Source organism: Cetorhinus maximus, chromosome 15 (genome assembly GCF_964194155.1).
Source record: "Cetorhinus maximus chromosome 15, sCetMax3.hap1.1, whole genome shotgun sequence".
NCBI classification, from domain to species: domain Eukaryota; kingdom Metazoa; phylum Chordata; class Chondrichthyes; order Lamniformes; family Cetorhinidae; genus Cetorhinus; species Cetorhinus maximus.
The window spans coordinates 37,880,455-37,901,932 of record NC_135893.1 but is presented as its reverse complement, the minus strand read 5'-3'; the positions used below and the strand labels follow the sequence as shown (position 1 = coordinate 37,901,932).

Here is a 21,478-nt window from a genome sequence, read left to right as displayed (position 1 = left end):
GAGTTGGGTCAGATTGTTTAATTTATTCTACTTCCCATGCGTTGATCACATGCAAATGTGGCTCATTTTCTCACTAATCATTGAGCAGAGGAACTGCACCCCATTGACCATTGGACTTTTTCACTCTTAGCATTTTGTAGAAAATCCATTCAGACAAGCTTTTTGAGAAAGGAGCTCTTGATACGAGCGCCTTCATTTTTTAGTCTAGCTCTTTAGAAAGCGAGCTTAACAAACTAGGATTTTCTGCTAGGGAACCCGCATTCAGCTGAATTTTAGCACACAAATCCTACCATGTCACTGGGGAGATTTATCGTGGTTAAGGGTATAGATTCAAAGCAGCCCTTTATTAGGATCGGAAGACGACTTTTTCAGTTTCCAGCGTATTCCAGGATGCAAAGATGCTTCAAGGAGATTTGGAGAGGCTAAGCAAGTGGGCAAAAATTTGGCATGAGTAATACAATGTGAAGAAATGTGAGGTTATTCACTTTGGTAGGAAAAATAGAAATACAGAGTATTTCCAAAATGGAGAGAGGCTGGGAAGTGTTGAACTTCAAAGGGTCTTGGTTGTCCTTGTTCATGAGTCACTGAAACCTAATGTGCAGATACAGTGAGCGGCAAATGGTATGTTAGCCTTTATTACAAGGGGATTTGGGTATAGGACTAAAGAGGCCTTACTGCCATTATATAGAGCCTTGGTGAGACCACGCCTGGAGTACTGTGTGTCATTTTGGTCTCCGTCCCTAAGGAGACCATAGGGGGAGTGCAACAAAGGTTCAGCAAGCTAATTCCTGGGATGGAAAGATTGTCCTATGAGGAGAGATTAAATAGACTGGGCCTTTATTCTCTGGAGTTTACAAGAATGAGAGGTGATCTCATTGAAGCATACAAAATTTTTACAGGACTCGACAGGGTAGATGCAGGAAGGATGTTTTCCCTGGTTGGAGGATGTCTAGAACTATTTGATACAGTTTCAGAATAAGGGGCAGGCCATTTGGGACTGAGATTAGGAGGAATTTCTTCACTCAGAGAGTGGTGAATCTTTGGAATTCTCTGCCCCAGAGGGCTGTGGAGGGTCAATCATCGAGGATGTTCAAGACTGAGATCGATAGGTTTCTGCATATTAAAAACATCAAGGGAAATGCGGATAGTGTAGGAAAATAGTGTTGAAGTAGATGATTAGCCATGACCTCATTGAATGGTGGAGTAGGCTCGAAGGACTGCACGGCCTACTCCTGCTCCTATTTCTTATGTTCTTATGTATCAGCAGGAGATCTCCACCGACCAAGTTAATTCCTGCCAAATCAATACATAGGAGTTTTGTACAAACTCCACTTTGGAATCTCTACTGATCAGAATTGGAAACACACTTGTACTTGCACAGGAACAAGCTGAAGGGTGCACAATGTTTAATACTCCATTAACTAGGCATCGACTGGAGCTTTCAAATGGTTTTGTCACTTCTTCTGTTGATGTTGGTTAACAAGAGAAGCAAATTGGAACCCCAAAACTGACCAATTGTCACTGAAGCAAGTTCTGTAATGTTGGAAGATAGAGAGAGAGATGCTCTGCAATGTAGTCCTGCCAACCTTGTTTGGATCGTTTTAATTAGTGGTCCCTATTCTCCTTCTAATTAGGAAGTAAAGGTACATTTCTCCAAGCAAAGCAAACTTGACGCTTCTTTAGCTGGAGGATCGAGTGTTACCATTCTTTGGCCCTTCGTTGAACCATACTAAACAGATGGCCAAAAGAATTAACACCTCTGGAAAGAGGTTGTAGTCAATAAGCAATGGTCAATAAGCCTTAGAACCAGGATCACCACCACTTGCAAGATAAAAAAGGCACACAAACCTGGACTTCAGTCAATTGAAAGTAAGAAATATGCATCGGCCAAGTGCTGGATTGATGACATAAAATGGCCAAAACTTGCTAAAAGCAAATAAAGCTTCACCGAATTTCTATAAAGCACAAAGTCTGAGGCATATCATCTCTTGTTTGTTAATTTTAGCAGTAAGTTGGATGCAAATATAAAACACTGTACTCTGCATTATGCAAGTCCCCTTTTTACCCCGTAAGTTAGAGATGGAGGAAAATATACCCTCATGTAGCTTAATGATGTAAACTTACTGTTTAAAATGATGGAAACAACTTTCTCCTCATGGATAACAGGCAGATAAGAGATAAACAGCTGAGATACCCCAGAAGATGGCCTTCTATAAAATAGGCTCTCATGAAAAGTCCTGAAACGTTAACTCTGTTTCTCTCTCCACAGGTGCTGCCTGGCCTGCTTTCCAGCATTTCCTGTTTTTATTTAAGATTTGCAGCTTCAGCGGTATTTTGTTTTTATGTTCTATCAATTAGGTGTTGGGAAGAGCATCCGTCAATGTGTTACCACAGGATCAGATCAGACTGTACAAACCATGAAGAGATTCCCCTCTCTCTTCGGATGAATATAGGGAATAAGGAATGGGGAAAAGAGATTATTTCTTTTGGAAGATAATTTTAGAAAAATCGCGAATCCAAGCGTATTTGCTTTCTAGTCTGTAATTCAGTGCTGCATACAGCAAGATTTTATTAAATAAAGTACATTTAAACAGCAATATGTGATTTCCTTTCTGGCAATGCAAACTTTCAAATGGGAGAATTCAATCCCGGTTTACAATAAGGATTTAAATATTCTCCGAAAAAACAGCATTTATGGTGTGCGGAAACGACTGAAATTAAGTGGAGATGGGCAAGTGAAATGAAATAAGCCTGACTTTGAGCCCAGGCTTACCCAGAATAAGAGAACTTAAAAGGTTTGAAACGTAGTCTTTCATTTACCTTGGTGTTGCCTTGGAGTTCCTGCACTCGCAAACATAGTCGACCTGGTCACACAAATGTGGCTAGTTGACCACTGTAATTAACTGATTGTTAAATCTACATCGATCTAAGGGACATAGGACATGCAATGTAACAAGACAGATGCACGATTTAAGTTAACAATCTATAATCCTTCAGCAAACAAATCGCAAGCACTCTATTGAAAACAACCTAGATCTATGTGGAGGTACAAAAGGAATCCCATTTTCTTTGAGCACAGTAATTCAATATTTGAGTCAAAAAGAGACTAATTTATTGAATTCAATAAATTATTAATGCAGGCATGTTTCTGTACAGATTATTCAAATAGAACAAATGAGAGGAAACCAAGTGTGTCACTTGTACTGAGGTAGTTATTTGCACCTCATTACTGTTTGAAATGAGTTACATTTTACTTTCACAAACTACATTGCATAACACCTTCAAAACTTTTGACAAATGTTTGTATGTTGTTTTATACAGATAAGTGCAAAAGAATCTCGATCAGTTCTCAGTGAATCTCCATCTTACATTTAAGTAAATGAGATTCTCAAGCACAAAACCAGCTACTAGATGGAAATGTCTTCACATATTTTTCATTAAGCTGAACTCTGAAAGTCAGCACAGGGACTCATCAATCTGGAATAATTTTTATTGGTATGGCTAGGCGACCCAGCGTAATATAAAGCGGCAGGTCCTTCCTTTTGCCATTTGAGTTGGAATAATGATGTTGCCCTCCCCGCAGTAATTGCAGGATGTCCAGAGCGGTTGCTTTCTTTGTCTTTCTCTTTCTGCCTCTTGTCAGTTTTTTTCTGCGGGGGTCATCACCATCACATTTTTTAGTCTGTGACCCACGTATTGGTCGACTTTCAGGTCTTTTCAGTGGCGGTGCAGTTGCTGGGAGCGCTGTGGTAATCGTCAACAGGGTTTCCACCTTTTCAGAAATCTTCCTGGTGAATGTCAATGTTGGCAGTGAGCTTGTTTTGCCTGCAAGTTTCGGCTGTGTTGTCACTGGGGGCAATGTGGTAGCACCTGATTTAAAGGATGTATTTCCTCTCCTATGGACGGATGTATTATTACTATCTGATGGCTGTTTGATTTTACGCCTCCGAGACCCACCTTTATTCTGCACTGCTGCAGCTGATGGTTTCACGGTTGAATTAAGATGTCCTGTGGTTGTTTTACCACCACGATTTGTTTTATCCTGAGACTGTGCTGGTGCTTTTTCACCAGGTTTTAGTTTATGCTTCGAGTGCCCAGTTCCATTTTTACCAAGTTTGGTTTTGCTTTTAGACTTTGTGACCATTTTCCCACCAGAGTTTAGTTTACCCTTAACTCTAACCGGGATCTTTGCATTATTTACAGTTTCTACGTATCTGGGTTTCACTTTCATTCTTGATACCTGTAAATGTGATTTTGTGGGTTTCCCCAGCACAGTAGGAACTGGCTGAGTTGTCAAATCCTTAGGCTCTATGCTGACCATAGTCACACTGGGATGCAATGTAAACGTGGTAGATGAGACTCGTTTAAGTGTGACTGCAGGCTTCACTGTTATTGCTGATGTAGCTGTTGTGGGAATCTGCTTAACAACAGCTCCGCCTTTACCAAATAGAGCTGAATTTTTTCGCCCATTATTAGCAGGCACTCCAAATTTCTTCTTAACCTGGACTTTGCCTGTGGACTGCATGGGAGAAGATGTGGATTTGACACGTGTTCGTACAGTTGTCAAAGAAGCAACGGTAGCTGCTGCTTTTCTGTGAAAGTGAAACGCTTTGCTCTTGATTTGTGTTGGGGTGGTAAGAACGAGATTTTTAACAGGAGGTCTTTTGGAAACAAACCTTGAAGTTTTGTTGTTGCTGCCATAAAATGTTGGCTTCACTTTCGATATTGTACTGGAGTACTTTGTAAACGAATTTGTAGGGGAGCTAGTAGTAATTTTAGTGAGATCTGGTTGATCGCTATTGGTGAGTGAAGTCCTCCTTTTCTTTAGCTCTGAGATCTCTTCAGCCAAAGCTGCAAAACCATCGATAAGAATCTCCAGCCGTACTTGCAACGCGATCAGCTTGTCATCGACATCTTTGTACTTCCACTGTAAGTCTGAAATCAGCTTATCTTTGGGTGGGGCTGATAACATATGGGTGAGGTTCTTCAGTTGTAAGCTTAAAGTATCTTGCCTTTTCTGCAAGTACTTGAAGCTGTCTTTAAGGTCCAAACCTGTGTCCTCTAACATGGTTAGTCTTCTGTTGAAGCTGATGAGAGATGTTTTCATCAAGTGCCTGAAGTTATATGTCCTCCGTTTCGAGGTGGTGCCCACTGGCAGAATTTTCGTTGCTGCTGTTGGCACGGTAACTGCACTGGCACTGGAAGCATTGTCCATTTTCCCTGCATCCCCATTTATTAGACCAGTGGTGTTAGTGATCGGTGAAGATGCCCCCGGCTTATCATTACCGCTCCAATCAACAGTTTCCGTCACATTGTCACTTGGATCTTTGGCATTGTCTTTGAACCCACCTCCAATGATCTTCTGGCACTCAACTGGAATCAGCTCCTGACTCCAGGCTTTGCAGAATTGTGTCAGATTTCTTCTTAAAGGATTAAAAGGTCTTGGTCAGCAAACAAAAACATCTTTCCCTTCTTTAAAGAAATATTGACATAGAATTTGATCATTTGGCCTCAGATTGATAGCCAGTTGGTTAGTTTAAAATTGGTTTCATTTTAGGCAGGCTGCTTTGAGCTGTTTTACTTGAGCACAAAGACAGTGTGCTGAAGACTCTATTGTTCACAGCAATAGACATGTTTCAGCCAAGTAGGTTTTCTATTGCTTATATGTACTTGTGCGTCAGTGTGGAAAGGCTTTACGCATTTGCAAGCCCTGACCAACAAGTAGCAAACATGGTAGCCCCATGTTAGTGCACAGGTTAGTTAGCAGCAGAAGCAGAGCTTGATTAGGCAATGATTAAAGCAAAAGCCCCAGACTAGTCTGTACATGAAAGCCAATTATCATCCTTGCACGAAAATCTGCTCTCACCTGCTCCTCACCTCAATGCAAATCCTCAAAAAAAAATACTACTACTGTTCCAAAAGCAAACTTTCATCCTGTATTTGGCTGCATTCTGCAGGCTGTCGTAAGCTGGAAAGCAGACTGAGCTCTTAGTCACGTAGAAGGGAAGCACTTAAAGGGATGCAAATTAGGTCAAATATCATTCATTTGCATACAGATAATTCCAAACAATCCCCGTGACTTGAAATAAAGTGAAGCACCAGCTTGACAGTGAGAATGCTGGGGCCTGAAGATTCCCCAACATTCACTAATTAGCTTTGTACAACTAACTTGGCAACTCTGACCCTTAATTCAAGTGTATTTAATGTTCACCTCAATAGACCTGGCCAGCCAATTGCAAGGAAATGACAAAAGTAAAATACACACAGTGAGTTTTTGCAATTCAGCTGACCAGTAGTTTTTACATGGTGTTACAGAAATTGCCTGACACCTCTCTCATTACCTACTACATTATAAATGAAGTCTTCAAACCCATTGTTCAGTTGATTTAGGTGAAGCTAAGGCAACAAACTGGAGACATTAGCTGTAGTGAGGATTGAACCAATAACAGAAGAGTCTGTTCTGAGAGTTTATAGTGCAAACAAGTCAGACTCTGTTCAGTTGCACAAATTGTCTCCTTGATGCAGGACAGCTGGAGCGTGTGATTTCATTTCACAGCGTGTAAAAATGTTAGAGAAAATCCTCAGGCATAGTAGTAAAACCAAACCAGAAACAACACATCTGGATGTAATAATGGGATAGCTAGAGTATTCAAAGGGTGAGTTACAATGGGTGCAATTTTTTTCTCTCATCATATGACCTTTGTGGATATTAGAAAAGAACATCCAACAAATTTCACAAGTGATTTTTTTTTATTATTCGTTCATGGGATGTGGGTGTCTCTGGCTCAGCCAGCATTTATTGCCCATCCCCAATTGCCCTTGTTCAGAGGGCATTTAAGAGTCAACCACATTGCTGTGGGTCTGGAGTCATATGTAGGCCAGACCAGACAAGGACAGCAGATTTCTTTCCCTAAAGGACATTAGTGAACCAGATGGGTTTTTATGACAAGTGGCAATGGTTTCACAGTTTGACTTTTATATGTACTTGATGTGTCAGTGTGGAAAGGCTTTATGCAGCAAAATGCCATGTTTGCAAGCCCTGACCAACAAGTAGCAAACATGGTAGTCCCATGATTTATTAGACTTTTAACTCCATATTTTTATTGGATTCAAATTCCACTATCTGCTGTGGTGGGATTTGAACCCAGGTCCCCAGAGAATTACCCCTGGGTTTCTGGGTTACCAGTCTAGTGACAATGCCACTAGGCCACCGCCTCCCCCATTAATGCTAGTTACTTCCCTCTATCAATAATAAAAAGTGTAATTGAAAGAATTATCTCTATCACTGCCCAACAAATGGTGTGAAGTAATCGTTATGGAAAGGTGGGAAGATGCCAACAGGTGGCGAGAAAAAGAACCCCAGGTACATGCCCAATGCCAGAGTGAGAATAAAACTACTGTAACCCATAGTAGGAGCTCGATTCTTGCTGAGCCACTTAATTGACACACTTTACAGGGAGTGTACTGTAGCTGCGCCACTGGAGGAGGAGGTCAATTTCAAAGTACCCCCACAGAGACACTCTCGACCCCACCAACCCAGGGTCATCAACCTGTTTTGGGTTGTTTATAGGAGCCACTCTGGGGCCCTTCCAGTACTTGATATCACCAAAGCAGCCTAATGGGAAGACGTGACTTGAGGGTCTAACTGTGGCAGGAAAATATTCATTCCAAGAGAAAAAATAAAGTACATTCCAGGTGTGTTTGCCTTTTCTTTCTATTACTGAGAACAGAGATTTTAACAGGACCATTTCCTCGAGCCTTTCCTATGCCAGGTTAAAAAACAACTTGTTTTATTAATATCTCAACCTCTGTTTCTGCATTGGGTATTCAGATGGATTTTAATAGTGCCATACCTGCTAACATTTACTGATTCCGAAGAAGAGTCATATTAACGTTAACTCTGTTTCTCTCTCCACAGATTCTGTCAGACCTGCTGAGTTTTTCCAGCACTTTATCTCTTTTCATTTCAGATTTCCAGCATCTGCAGTATTACACTAATACTTATCTCATCATTCCACTTAGTGAGGTGTCACAGCTTTCAGCCACATTGTACAGGGCAAACATTATAATCGCAACTCAGTGGTCGCACTCTCTCCATTGTGCAGCAGGTCTTGGTTCCACTCTGTTGCTTGAGCACATATTCCAGACTGACATTTTAGTGCAGCTCTGAGAGAGTGCTGCAGTGTCTGATATGCCATCTTTCAGTTGAGATGTTAACACAAGGCCCTGTCTGTCCTCTCAGGTGGAAATCTGCCAAACTATGCTGAAACTCAATGATCCTTCATTAGCTAATCCGAGAAACCAGTTTCGCAGCAACAACACACTGTCACCTAACTACAGGGTGGGAGATAAACGGAGACAATTCCAGGCACTGCAGCTTTAACCTCACTGAAAGAAAGATCATTCCTGTATTTACAAAATCACACAGCTGCAAGGAAACAATTTTACAGCGTGGCAGAAGGTTAGAACAGGCAGCGTCTAAAAATTGATAAAAGGAAGTTGCCCTCAACCTCTATAAATCACAAATTCAGCCCCAGTTCGAGCACTGTGTCTAATTCTGAGTACCACAATGTAGGAGGAATGTAAAAGCCTTAATGAGGGTGGAAAGGAGAATTACTAGAATAGAACCAGAGAAATGGAACTTCAGTAGTGTGGAGAAACAACAGAAGCTGGGGTTGTTTTCCTCAGAGCAGAGAAAATTAAAGGAAGGTGAGGGTGTTGAAAAACCATGAAGGCTTTTGACAGGGTAAATAAGGAGAAACTGTTTCCACTGACAGGAGGGTCGGTAACCAGAGGACACAGATTGAAGATAATTGGTAAAAGAACCAGATGGGAGAGGGGGAAAATGTTTTCTTTAATGCAGTGGGTTTTGTAATCTGGAATGCACTGCCTGAAAGGCTGGTGGAAGCAGATTCAATCATTATTTTCAAAAGGAAATGAGATAAATACTTTAAGGAGAAAAAAAGTTGGAGGGGGAAAAGGAAATAATCAGATAGCTCTTTCAAAGGGCGTTGATGGGCTGAATGGCCTGCTTCTGTGCTGTATGATTCTAGGATTCCAAATCTAGGCATGTTTATTAAGATGAGGGGTCAGACTTGAGGAAGCTAATATGCCATGGACACTACAGTGAGTACTGAGCATTCATGAACCTGTTACATGCCTACTCTACAACTTAACTCCAACCACAGAATTGCCCCACACAATTTAAAATGCACTACATCCTACTCGAGCTATCCTCATGGCCTCACTGGGCGACGCTACTAATAGGCACCACACTCATTAGTTCTACAGGTCCATGTCCATCAGGAAGCTGACTGAAACTGCCCCAAATTACCTTACTGAAGATTCAAATTGGTAGAACGGGGGAACTTTCAGCCATCATCATGGGCTAAATTCAAACTCAGGTCCTGGAGGAAAAGTATTTCCGACGGTACCAATCAGCCCCCAAATACAAATCTGTTTAAAATACCTCAGTGTTTCTATCAATCACCACATTAAATATGGTTGATCCTCACTGGAAGGTAACAGCTGAAGTCAGCCCCAGCCAGGCTAGTCAGGTTCAACACAGGGTTGGTCACACATCAAAATCTTTCAGATCCCAGCAAAATTGTCTGACCAAAAAGGAGTAGATTAAACAAGTAACTGGAGCTCTTCCAATCTCTCAAAGTAGCTATTTAATGGGGTTATGAGATGCGCCTGGTGCCAGGCTATGCAATGGCAATTTGTATAGTGTGTGTCACTGAATTTCAGTGGGGGAGGTAACATACAGAGCGAGGTTAAACAAAGATGGCAGAAAAAATTAACAATACAACTTACAGAAACCTGTGTATACTAACTGAATTGTGGGATTGGAGCAGACGGTGGGATTGGTGGGGATTGTGGGATTGGAGCAGACTATTTGGAATTGTGGATACATCCAACCACAAAGACAATGTCATCAGACATTCAGCAGTTATGCCCAATTCTCTGGGTGTGAGACCATCAGTTAATATTATAGCTTCATTTTATGGTACCATCCACCAATAGTCAGACATTGAGGCCTCCAAGGGAAGTCAATCTCAACAACCCACAACCGTTAATAGATTTGTTGATTGCAATTACATCTAATTTGCACCAAGCATGAAGAATAAAAACTCAACTCTTTTAAATAGTGCCAAACCAAGTAGCAGTTATATATTTTGCTTTCCATGAATCAAAGTTTGCAATATGAAAGGACCATAACGGACAAAAATGCACAGCAATCACCATTACTACAGTAAGCCTTCAGTACAGACACATGAGAGAGTCTAAGCCACCCAGAAGCACCTGAAGATCACCAGTCTGCAACTATACACAAACTCCCACAACACAAAGCACCAACTCCAACTGATTCATGCAAAGCTCTTTGGCTTTCCCACAGTAAGTAAGGGTCAACATATCTCGTTAACTCCTTTTTACAGAAGCTGAAAGTCCAGTCTCTTGGTCTGTTGTTCAAAAAGAAGCTCTCGCTATCAGCCGTATTGACAGAGGCTGGCCAGTAATCTGCTTTAGATCAGATGCCTAGCTTCCATTAAGGCCAGAAGGAATTCCCCTCTCCTTCTAAGAAATTTTACAAATTTGACAATGAACCCAAAACATATGGAATGGTGGTGATTGATAAATGTAGGGAACATACTTAAAGCCATTAAAGTCATCTCAACAGCCAGCCATTCTGCCCTTCCAGCTTCTGCCTCAGGGAGTGAGGTAGTTATTGAATGTTCAGTCCAGTAATGTTTACTATTTAATCCTTGGCTTCTCTCCAGACTCTCAACATATAGCATGCAGAAGATCCTATTTGTCTCTATGAATATACAGTCCTGAAATAAATTACTTTCAATGTACTACACCCCATTAACAATCAGTGATATGCTTCAGCTCAATGGTACTTACAGAAATAATCCAAGAGCAGTGCCATCTGAACAGCACAGGTAACTTTCTACTGATATTTAAAATACATCTTGTATGACTGGTTTATTGTCTCTAGAAAATCACATAGTATCTTCCTGCTCATTTCACTCACAGTTGACGAGGCTGGGTTTTTTCATACATTAAGCTTCTACAAGTTATACTCCTGCATGCTCAAACTACTGTATAGAGTTTGGGAGAAGCTATATGAGAGTTGTCTGCTTTCAACAGAGGTAGCGTGATGTCATATTCCTGATAAAGAATGAAGTGCTGCCTTAGGAGGATTTTCAACGTTATACTGCTTTCTTTGTAGGGAGTTAACAGTGGAAGCAGTGACACTGCACAAAGAGGCTTTATTGTCATCTCAACTTTAAAATGCCCATACCCACCATGGTTGAGATGAGCCAATCTCATTCTCATTGGGGCTCTACGACATCAGATAAAAGGGATCTCCATCCCTTCTCTAACTGGGCTGGGCTGCAAGTCAGGCCTGATATGGAGTATGCTGAATCAATACTTCAACAACTCTTTGAGAAGACATATTATCATTTTGAAGCTGATATTTGTACCAAAGAAAGCAGATTTCAATTGAAAATCTTAAAACAGATCTTCGCTTTTTAAACGGAATCCCTGATTCAATGAGCAACAGCGAGCTTCTTTTAGTCAGAGAATTACTGGTCAAAGTACAAAGAACCTGCTGTTAAGTCGGGGATTCACGTTATACGGGTTCGGTTAAATTGAACCCTTTCACCGGAGCTCGATAATAGTTAGGACTAAACACAATTTTCCTGGATGGTAACTGAATTTGAATATGTTGGTCGAGTTCTGGGTACTTTACTTGTGGCACGTAGTGAACAACATGAATGCAAACGAGATACAGAACTTGGTGCATACAGGCCGGTGAAGGGGTCAGTGCATCTGAATGAGATGCTGGTTCTTGGAAATGACACCACATTGGAAGCAGCTCCACATTCTATATTAAATAAGTGGGCCCTTGGGCTAATTACCTGGAATACCCACTTAGGAAATAGCAATGTACAGTAAAAATAGTCATGATAAACCAAGACATAAAAGGGTCTTGGCAAACTATACCTTTCACAGTTTCTGCCTTCGTAACCGCTAGAGCAATGATCACAAGTTGGCTGTCCGTCTGCGTCCAGGAAACAAGTCGGGGAGAACCTGAGTGGAAAACGAAACCATTAAAAAAGGTTTGAGCTAATCACTAAGGTTTTCAAGGTTTTGGAGTAAAATTTTCACATCAGCTAGACAAATGAGATGCTTAGCGGCCCGGATACAAGTGAAAAGCATTTGGAAAGTTTTAATTTTGAAAAATTATTTATTTTTTTTGTTTTTCTTTTACGCATGTTTGACCCAACTTGCCCACCTTGCTGGAGGTTTGTTACAATCAATGTGAAAAATTCCCTGCCTTTTGTAGCATTCTGGCTAGAATTTCTGATCAGTGGCTTGATGAGTGGGTTAGATAGTTACTCTCAAACTACTACACTGTTGCGCAAGTGAGTCCACTCACAGAGGCTTGGAACTCAGCTCAGAAACAGGGGAAGCAATGACTGTAACATACACATACCTGAGCAATGTGTGCAATGACAAAATCAGAGCCCTACCAAAGCACAAAGTACGGATTGTCTTGTGAATCTTCAAAAGGCTCTTTGGCCTGAGCTTATGGCTGCAATATTGAATGGTCAGGTATAAATTTGTACAAACTCCTATTAAATCTTAAATTACCCGCTACCTGAATCCCTAGCTGATAAACACTGCTCTGGAACACAGGTTACTCATCTGCCATTGCCTTGGACAGCTCCAAAGCCTTTCAGAAGGTGCATTTCTAAAAAACGTTATTTTGAATGCTCGCCCATTAAATGTGCAAAGCTATCTAGTTTCCTCTCTAGCCTTCTTATTTCTGATGGAATCAATGACTCATCATCTTTTAACAACACAGGAGTTCCCCACAATTCTCTCTTCTCTCCCGTTGTTTCTTCTCCATCCAATCATGTCTATTCGTTTACAGGTGATTCTCGAGTCACCATGCTCACAGTTGCTTGCAGCAGAATAGTGGAATCATTGTCATCTTCAATTCTTCAATGAGACAATGTATGTCACTTCTTTCCTACTCTTTGAAGATGGTGGAGTAGAGTTTCCACTGGATTGTGCTGTGCAATTCGCCCAAAATTGGCCAAACCAGCACACAAGACTGGGAAAAGTGAATAACTTCACATTTATTCACAGTATATCCCATCTGCCATGTTCCAGCCCATTCACTTAGCCTGTCCAAGTCCTCCTGAAGCCTCCTTGTATCCTCCTCACAACTTACATTCCCACCCAGTTTGGTGTCATCAGCAAATTTGGAAAATTACACTTGGTCCCCACATCCAAATCATTGATATAAATTGTGAATAGCTGTGGACCTAGCACCGATCCCTGCGGTACCCCACCAGTAACAGCCTGCCATCCCGAGAATTATCCATTTATTCCTACCTTCTGCTTTCTGCCTGTTAACCAATTCTCAATCCATACTCATATTTCCTCCAATCCCATGCACTCTAATTTTATTTACTAATCTCCTGTGTGGGACCTTATCAAAAGCCTTCTGAAAATCCAAATGCACCACATCCACTAGTTCTCCTTTATCAATGCTATCAGTAATATCCTAAAAAAAAACTCAAACAAGTTTGTCAAACATGATTTCCCTTTCATTAATCCACATTGACTGCCCAATTTTACCATTCTTTTCTAAATGTCCAGTTATCACATCCTTTATAATAGATTCTAACATTTTCCCCACTGCTGACGTCAAACTAACAGGTCTACAGTTCTCCATTCTCCGTCTCTTTTTAAATAATGGGGTTACATTTGCTACTTTCCAGCCTGCAGGAACATTTCCAAAATCAATAGAATTTTGAAAGATAACCACCAATGCATCCACTATCTCTCTAGCCACCTCCTTCAACACTCTGAAATGAAGCTCACCTGGTCCTGGGGATTTATCAACCTTCAATCCAGTTAACTTTTCAAGTACCATCTCTTTATTAACACTAATTTCTTTTAGTTCCTCAGTTTCACAAGTCCCTTGGTTGCCAAGTACTTCTGGGAGATTTTCTGTATCTTCTTCCGTGAAGATGCAAAGTAACCGTTAGTTTTTCCACTATTTCCCTAATCTCCACTATAAATTCCCCTGTCCCATCCGTAATGGGCTCACATTTGTCCTAGCTAATCTTTTCCTTTTCGCACACCTAAAGTTTTTACTGTCTGCCTTTATATTCTCTTTACCCATTCTTAATCAGTTTCTTGTTCCTTCTTTCCTGGGTTCTAAATCACTGACAATCCTCAGGTTTACCACCTTTTCTGGCATCCTTATAAGCCACTTCCTTACTTCCTTTGGTCTAATGCAATTTTTAACTTATTTTGTTAACCACAGTTGATTTACCTTTCCCTTTGTATGTCTGTGCCTTAGAGAAATGTATGTCGGTTGCAGACCATGTAGTATTTCTTTAAAAATTACCTGTCTTTCTTTAAAAACAGCTTGTCTACTGTCAAATATTTTAGTGTATTTTGCCAATCCACCATAGCCAACTTGCCCGTCATGCCTTCATAATTTTTATTCAGGTTTAAGATCCTAGTTTCAGAATGAACTATATCGCGTTCAAACCTAATGCAAAATTCTATCATATTATGGTCACTATTTCCCAAAGGCTCCTTTACAGCAAGGTTATTAATTAGCCCTTTCTCATTGCACAACACTAAATCCAAAATAGCCCAATCCCTAGTTGACTCCTCAATGAACTGCTCCAGAAACCCATCTTGTTCACAATCCAGGAATTCTTCCTCCAGAGCATTACTGATTTGGTTAACTCAGTCTGTGCAAATTGAAGTTGCCCATTATTACTGTATTACTCATGTTAAATCTCTAATTTCCTGATTTATACCATGCCCAACGTTACCACGACAGTTAGGTGGCCCTACAAACAACTCCCACCAGTGTTTACTGCCCCTTAACCCCACTTAAACTGATTCCACATTTTGATCCTTCGATCTAAGATCCTCACTTACTAATGTATTGATCTTGCCCCTTATTAAGTTTGCTACTCCATCTCCTTTTCCTTTTTGCCTATCTCTCCTAAATGCTGAATATCCTTGGATATTCAGTTCCCAAGTTTGGTCACCCTGTAGCCACGTCTCCATAATGGGCATTAAGTCATACCCATTTACCTCAATTTGTGCATTCAAATCGTCAACCATTTATCTGAATAAACGTAGCATTCACAAGAGTGCTTTAAATTATGCTTTTTTAACATTATTCTCTATTTGGATCCTAATCAATGCTTGCCTATGCTTCGTCTGCCTTCTATCTTTGCTTTCTACTTCCACCAGTTTTGCTTCCCTCCAATCTGAGCACCCTCTCAGGTTTTCATCCCCCTGCTAATCTAGTTTAAACCCTCCCCATACAGCACTAATGAATCTCCCTGGAAGGATGTTAGCCCCAGTCCTGCTAAGGTGCAGCCTGTCCATCTTGTACATGTCCCACCCACCCAGAACTCTAACTAAAAAATCCCCTATCACTACTACTCTCTCCGCTTTCTTCCTCCACTCCTGTATGGCTGTGCCGCCTGTGGTGCCACAAACTGGCTCTGACTGCACTCCTCTAAAGAACCAACGCCCTCACCAGTATCCAAAACAGAAAACTGATTAGCCAGCAGGACCTCAGTGAACGCCGGTACCACCTGCCTGGTTCTCTTGGACTGCCTGGCAGTCACCCATTCCCTTTCTGCCTCCATGCTCCTAGCCTGCTGTGTGACCACCTCCCTGAATGTGTTATCCACGTAGCTCTCAACCTCACAGGTACACCATAGTGACTCCAGCTGCTGCTCGAGCTCTGAAACCCGGAGCTCAAGTTTCTGCAGCTGGTGACACTTCCTGCACATGTGGTTGTCTAGGTCACCGGTAGCGTCCACGACTTCTCATGTACTACAAGACACACATTCCAAGTGACTGAGCTGCCCTGCCATGTCTTAACTTTACTTCACTTACGTCAACTTTATTTTACTATAGTTTACTTATATTAATTTTATTTGGCCGAACTAAATAAACCTTAAAACTATTCATAAACCTTACCGGTACTGATAAATCCGACTAATACTTAACACATTTTACAAGTTGCAATAAACCTTACTTAAAGGATCTCTTTCCCCAGTGCACCAAATTCCCACGTGAATTGCTGATTCACCACTCACTCCGTCTACGTCTCATTCAGGCGGAGTCTCCTGACCTTGCGCCCCCTAACTGACAAGTCAATGGAGTTTGATGCAACCTGATGAAAAACTAAAAAAGCTGCCATTTCTTCGGGGGTGAAAAAGCAGAACATTTCGAACTAATGATCATCTTCAACGTAATACAAATCACACCACCTTCTGGAAGAAAGGGCTATACTGTATGCTATACTGAGGAACGTGGTGTGAAGAAAGGGGACAGTTACCAGCAATGGGAGAGTAAAGGATTGAGCTACAACATCAGAATAGGGCCTTATTTTGTCTTAGAGCGAGGGGTATACCACATGCTCATGCGGTCATTGTAAGGTTCCAATCTCTAAGGAGACACAGATTTTTAGGCAGTTTCCCCAATTTGCATAGTTCGTCATTGCATATGGAGATTGAATATTACATTATTATGCTACATATTCATTCTTTGAAGTTGCTTCATTGACATTGATCAACAGCAGACTTTCCATTAAACAACAGTGCTGAAGGGAAAGGAAAATCTACGGAAGTGTTCTTTATTCATGGCACTTTTTTTATATTATAAATACATAGCAGCAAAGTTTTTTTTTTAAAAAGGAAACTCACTGATTTGAGGGAGTGGCTCCTGGACAAGGACAAGGAGTACAGTCATTTGGTGTTCCATGTCTGGCGTCCCCGTAGAAACCTGACCCACACCGTTCACATCTGAGGCCCTCGGTATTGTGTTGGCACCTCTGTAGTGACATTACAAGAAAAAGAAACTTCAAATCACAGCCGCCAACATCGGGTAAGATCACAATCTGATAAAAGACCAAAAAAAGATAAAAATCTGTGATAATTCAGACAGTCTGCACAACATTGAACAACAAATTAGCACAGATTTCACAAAAGGAGAGTTGCAAATGCACACTCTCTTGATATAAAGCCATTTGTGAGAGACGAGGGAAAATAGCCTTGTATCAAGAGAGCAACTGTATTTGAAACCTATTTAAAATAGGATGTTATATTTCTTTAATGTTGAAATATAATGTTGATCAATAGCAGATTTAAAGGTGTAATAACATGTTATATGAAAGCAGGCCAAAAGTGAAAACTTAATATGGCTAAATTATGTCATTATTAATTGTAATACTTACTCATTCCTCAAAACTGCTTCATTGACACTGATCAACAGTGGAGTCTCCATAAAATAACAGTACCGAAAGAGAAGGGAAGTCTAAGGGAGTACTTTTTAATTCACATACTCTCCTATTTTATAATATACTTACAGACATGACAGCAATTTGGCATTTTACTAAAAATAATCATCAGTGTTATTGCCTTGAGTAGGGTCTTCCTCCTTTCTAGGCCAATTATATCCAAAATAAAGGACACCCATTGACACAGAGCATCTCTATGGCACCTCCAAGGAACTTTGACCTCCATCCCAGGGTGTGAACTTAATGCTGATGAAGTCCCCCACTATTTCTGCTATGATTCCTTTTGGTGGTAGAGGTTGGAGGGGAGGGGGATTAATCCTGAAGTAATCTGGGCGAGTTGCTGTAGTGGAGAACCTGTAGATTGTACAAACTATTGGTCCCAGTTTGCTGGATGCCAAGTCCAATGGTACAAGCACTAATCGAGTGAACTGTTTTCCCCTGATGATGCTTAGCTTCTTGAGTGCTGTGGCAGCCGCACCCATCCAGGCAAGCAGAAATGATAAGCTCAGCTGGTAAAGAAGAGGGTCCAGAAAAAACATAGGCCAGTAAATTTTCTAACACCTCACTTGAGCCTTGTAGACGGTGGGGAGAGTTTGTGGGATCAGGTGAGCCACTTATCACAAGAGAACCCAATTTCTGTCCTGCTCTTGTAGATAAGGCATTAATAAAACTGGTCCAATTCAACCCTGGTGACCCTAAGATGTTGATGGTGTGGGACCCTGGGATAGTAGTATGGCAGGGTTTTCCCTGGCTCAAAATGGCTACTGATGACACTTACATAACTCGTTACTCTTACTGGGCTGCTAATCCAGGGAATAACTTCAAGTTGTACTGTGGAAATGTGAGACTTTCAATCCTTTTTTTTAAAGAATGCAATAGTAAATGTGACTTCGAATACTGGACTGTCAAAAAAAAACCCCAACTGATTGGCCATGAGCTCTGGATGCTGACTGTTTGGAGGGGCATTAGAATAAGCGAGCAGAAATTATAAGCTCAGCTGACTGAGAAAAGGGTCCAGAGAAAACAGAGGCCACTGAATTGTGCACCTTCTCAGCCCACTGTCTTCCTCTGCAGCAAACACAGGATGTGGGTGTCACTGTCTGGGCCAGCATTTATTGCCCATCCCTAACTGCCCTCGAGAAGGTGGTGGTGAGCTGCCTTCTTGAACTGCTGCAGTCCATGTGGTGTAGGTACACCCACAGTGCTGTTAGGGAGGGAGTTTCAGGATTTTGACCCAGCGCCAGTGAAGGAATGGCAATATAGTTGTGTCGCTTAAAGGGAGACTTGTAGCCAGTTATGTTCCCTTGCATGTGCTCCCCTTGTCCTTCCAGAAGGTGCTGTCGAAAGAGCCTTGGCGAGTTGCTGCAGTTCATCTTGTACACACTGCTACCACAGTGGTGGAAAGAGTGAATGTTGAAGGTAGTGGATGGGGTGCCAATCAAGCAGGTCGCTTTGTCTTGGATGATCCTGCTGTAGGCTGGCATGTGTTGCTGTCACTCTGAGTGGAGTTTTGAATTATGATCAAAACTGTGGATTTGGTAAAATTGAATGAAGTTTACTGAATTTACAATGTGATTCACTAACTGATCCAAAGTGAAGACAGAAACTCGCCAAGTGCAGGTTGCAGGTGTGGGTGAGACACTGTGAACTCTCATTCTGTCACACAATGACAAATCTCCAACACACTGACTGCACCAACTGGAGAAGTGTTTCTAAACTGCTGAGTTGACAAGTTTATTTTACCAAGAGCATATACAGACCGTGCCATGAAAATTATATGAAGCAGAGTGAGAGCAAAGAGATGGAAGAATTAAAAGTCCAACCATGAAAAGGATACAATTGTAGAAATGGGGCTAGTCAGAGAAAAAAAAAATTTCTTGAAGTCCCTATCAACATTGGAAAATGCTATATAACGTATCAATTCGTATTTGGAACCGAAGAAGCATTTCATGGTTTTATCCATACCAGACATTCCCCGGTGTCTGCATCACAGTCGGAGTGTCCGTTACATTCACAGCGCTCACACATTCCCAGGTACAATCCACTCGCTGTGCGTGTATAGCCAAAAGCACATTCCTACACAAAAGGAATTCCACATGGGTTTGTTTCAAAAATAAACAATGTGAATCTATTTTTTTTTAAATCACGTAAAGCTATCGCAACCACTTCTTTGTATTTGGTGAAAAATTCAACAACATCAACTAAATTAAACATTGTGTTTTCAAATTGCTGCGAATGGGAACTAGTTAGCTATAAATGTCCGATTGTGACATGCTAATAGATTCGGAATTTTGATCTCCTGGTTTTTAGTCAAGATGAAAATTTTTCCAGTTTGACCATGGAGCACTTGCTGATATCCAGAGATCATGAAAGGTGCTGAATTAATGAAAGCTTTTCTTTTCTTTTTACCTGACAAGATGATCCCTTGTAACCTTCTGGGCAAATACATTCCTCCACCTCAACAGCCTTTTCCTGTCCAGTGGAATGTGGGACTGCTACATCCATATGGATTTGGGATATTCTGAAAATGAACAGCCGCATTAGTCCCCAAACATTGCAGGACTCCTGAAAATGGTCGGGCTTCTTGTCCCTGGTTCACCGTTACATACAGACAGAATTTCTATCCAAATGTGTCCCCAGTCTTGAGAGAAAATTGTTCTCTAACATTGAGGACATGTAATCATCTGAAAACTAACAGGCAGCTGTCATGAAGAGATATTAACATATATAATGTAATCAGAAATTATTTTTAAATTGGAATTGTAGTTGGGTCTGTATCTAATGTGTGTGTCTGTGTGTGTGTGTATGTGCGTGGCTTAATTGGATTAAAGCCAGCTAGTCTCGGCGCTTTGGTGTATAGTATTTTGAGATGTTAATTAGGTAAACATAAGGAGTAGAAGGTAAAGGACAATTTGCATTTTTAAATAAACCATTCAAAAGAGGATTATTATTAGGAAAGGTAAAATTATAAAAACCTAGTAATACAATGGAAAAATTACATTCAAAGGGGAAGCTAGGTATAAACAGAAAGGAGTTTGTGTGTCAGGCAGAGGCATTTAAGATCTAACCAGCCTGTAAGCCTACAACTGTCTGCAAAGGGAACAAATTGCAAGGAACCTCATTTTGAATTCGTAAGGTCAAATGTGCTTTGCCTGGTGACTGTTTAAAATCTATGGGTTATTGTTGCCTTGGTGAAGGTTTACCCGGGAGTGATTCATTTCGGGATTTGTTTAAAAGTTATTATGGTAGTAATTTGTAGACATGTGCATATGTTTAATTAGTTGCTAAATTAATAAGTGTTTAATTTAGTTTTATATTAAAAACCTCTTGAGGTTTGGTGGTTTTATTCCTGAATTCAGAGCTGCATCTCAAACATACCAATTGAAAATCTAGGTTATGACAGTTGTTCAAGCTTCCCTCTGGGATTTAAACAACTAAGCCTTTACCAACTGCTGCGTCATAACACAATGCAATATACATTTAGCTAAACCACTTCTCAAAAAAATCTGAACGCCTTTTGTTTTGAGTGTAATACAAGCTCCACATCAAAAGAACTATGCATCATCCAAAGAGGTCATGCCTCTTTAACAGTATGGTGAGGTACTGGGGCTAGGACAATCCTTGTGGTCTAACATGAGGCCTATTCACTTGGGTCTTGGTCTGGGAAGGGATCAATTTTAGAAAAAGGCAGAAACAGAAAAACTGATCAAATGCAAGAAAAATTCGCAATGCCACTGTTTAAGAATTCATTTTAAGAAAAAACTCTGTTTCCCCACCCTCACCCCCTGGCCCCACCCCACCAAACCTCTTGTTCTTCTATATGTCAGCTATACAATTTGCAAACCATTTTCTATAAATTTCAAAGTTTCCTTGATGCTTCTGCTATATTTTGAGGAGGCCCAACATCCCAAATCAATCCTAATGAGCTGGCATCAACTGCTGACTCAACTCTCAATTGCCACAATGACACAGCAGAGGCTGGCTTTTTCTTTTGTTTTGGATACCAAGCCAAATGGAACCAAGTGCGCAGCGCTGCCAGAAGATAACGTGCAAAAGATACTAGAGTTTTCCACACACAACTTTTGCTTCAAGTTATTATAAAATATT

At 40.9% G+C, this 21,478-nt stretch overlaps 1 protein-coding gene across 1 annotated transcript in view; it reads right to left on the bottom strand.

Annotated features, from left to right (window-relative positions):
* The window catches only part of hspg2 (heparan sulfate proteoglycan 2), a 524,258-nt gene that overhangs the window by 239,426 nt on the left and 263,354 nt on the right, over positions 1-21,478 (bottom strand). The window contains exons 26-29 of the mRNA XM_078558280.1: positions 19,781-19,892; positions 19,337-19,447; positions 16,779-16,906; positions 12,016-12,102 (exon numbers count right to left, since the gene is read on the bottom strand). Of these exons, the coding sequence (XP_078414406.1) occupies positions 12,016-12,102; positions 16,779-16,906; positions 19,337-19,447; positions 19,781-19,892 (438 nt within the window). The remainder of the gene's footprint in view (positions 1-12,015; positions 12,103-16,778; positions 16,907-19,336; positions 19,448-19,780; positions 19,893-21,478) is intronic.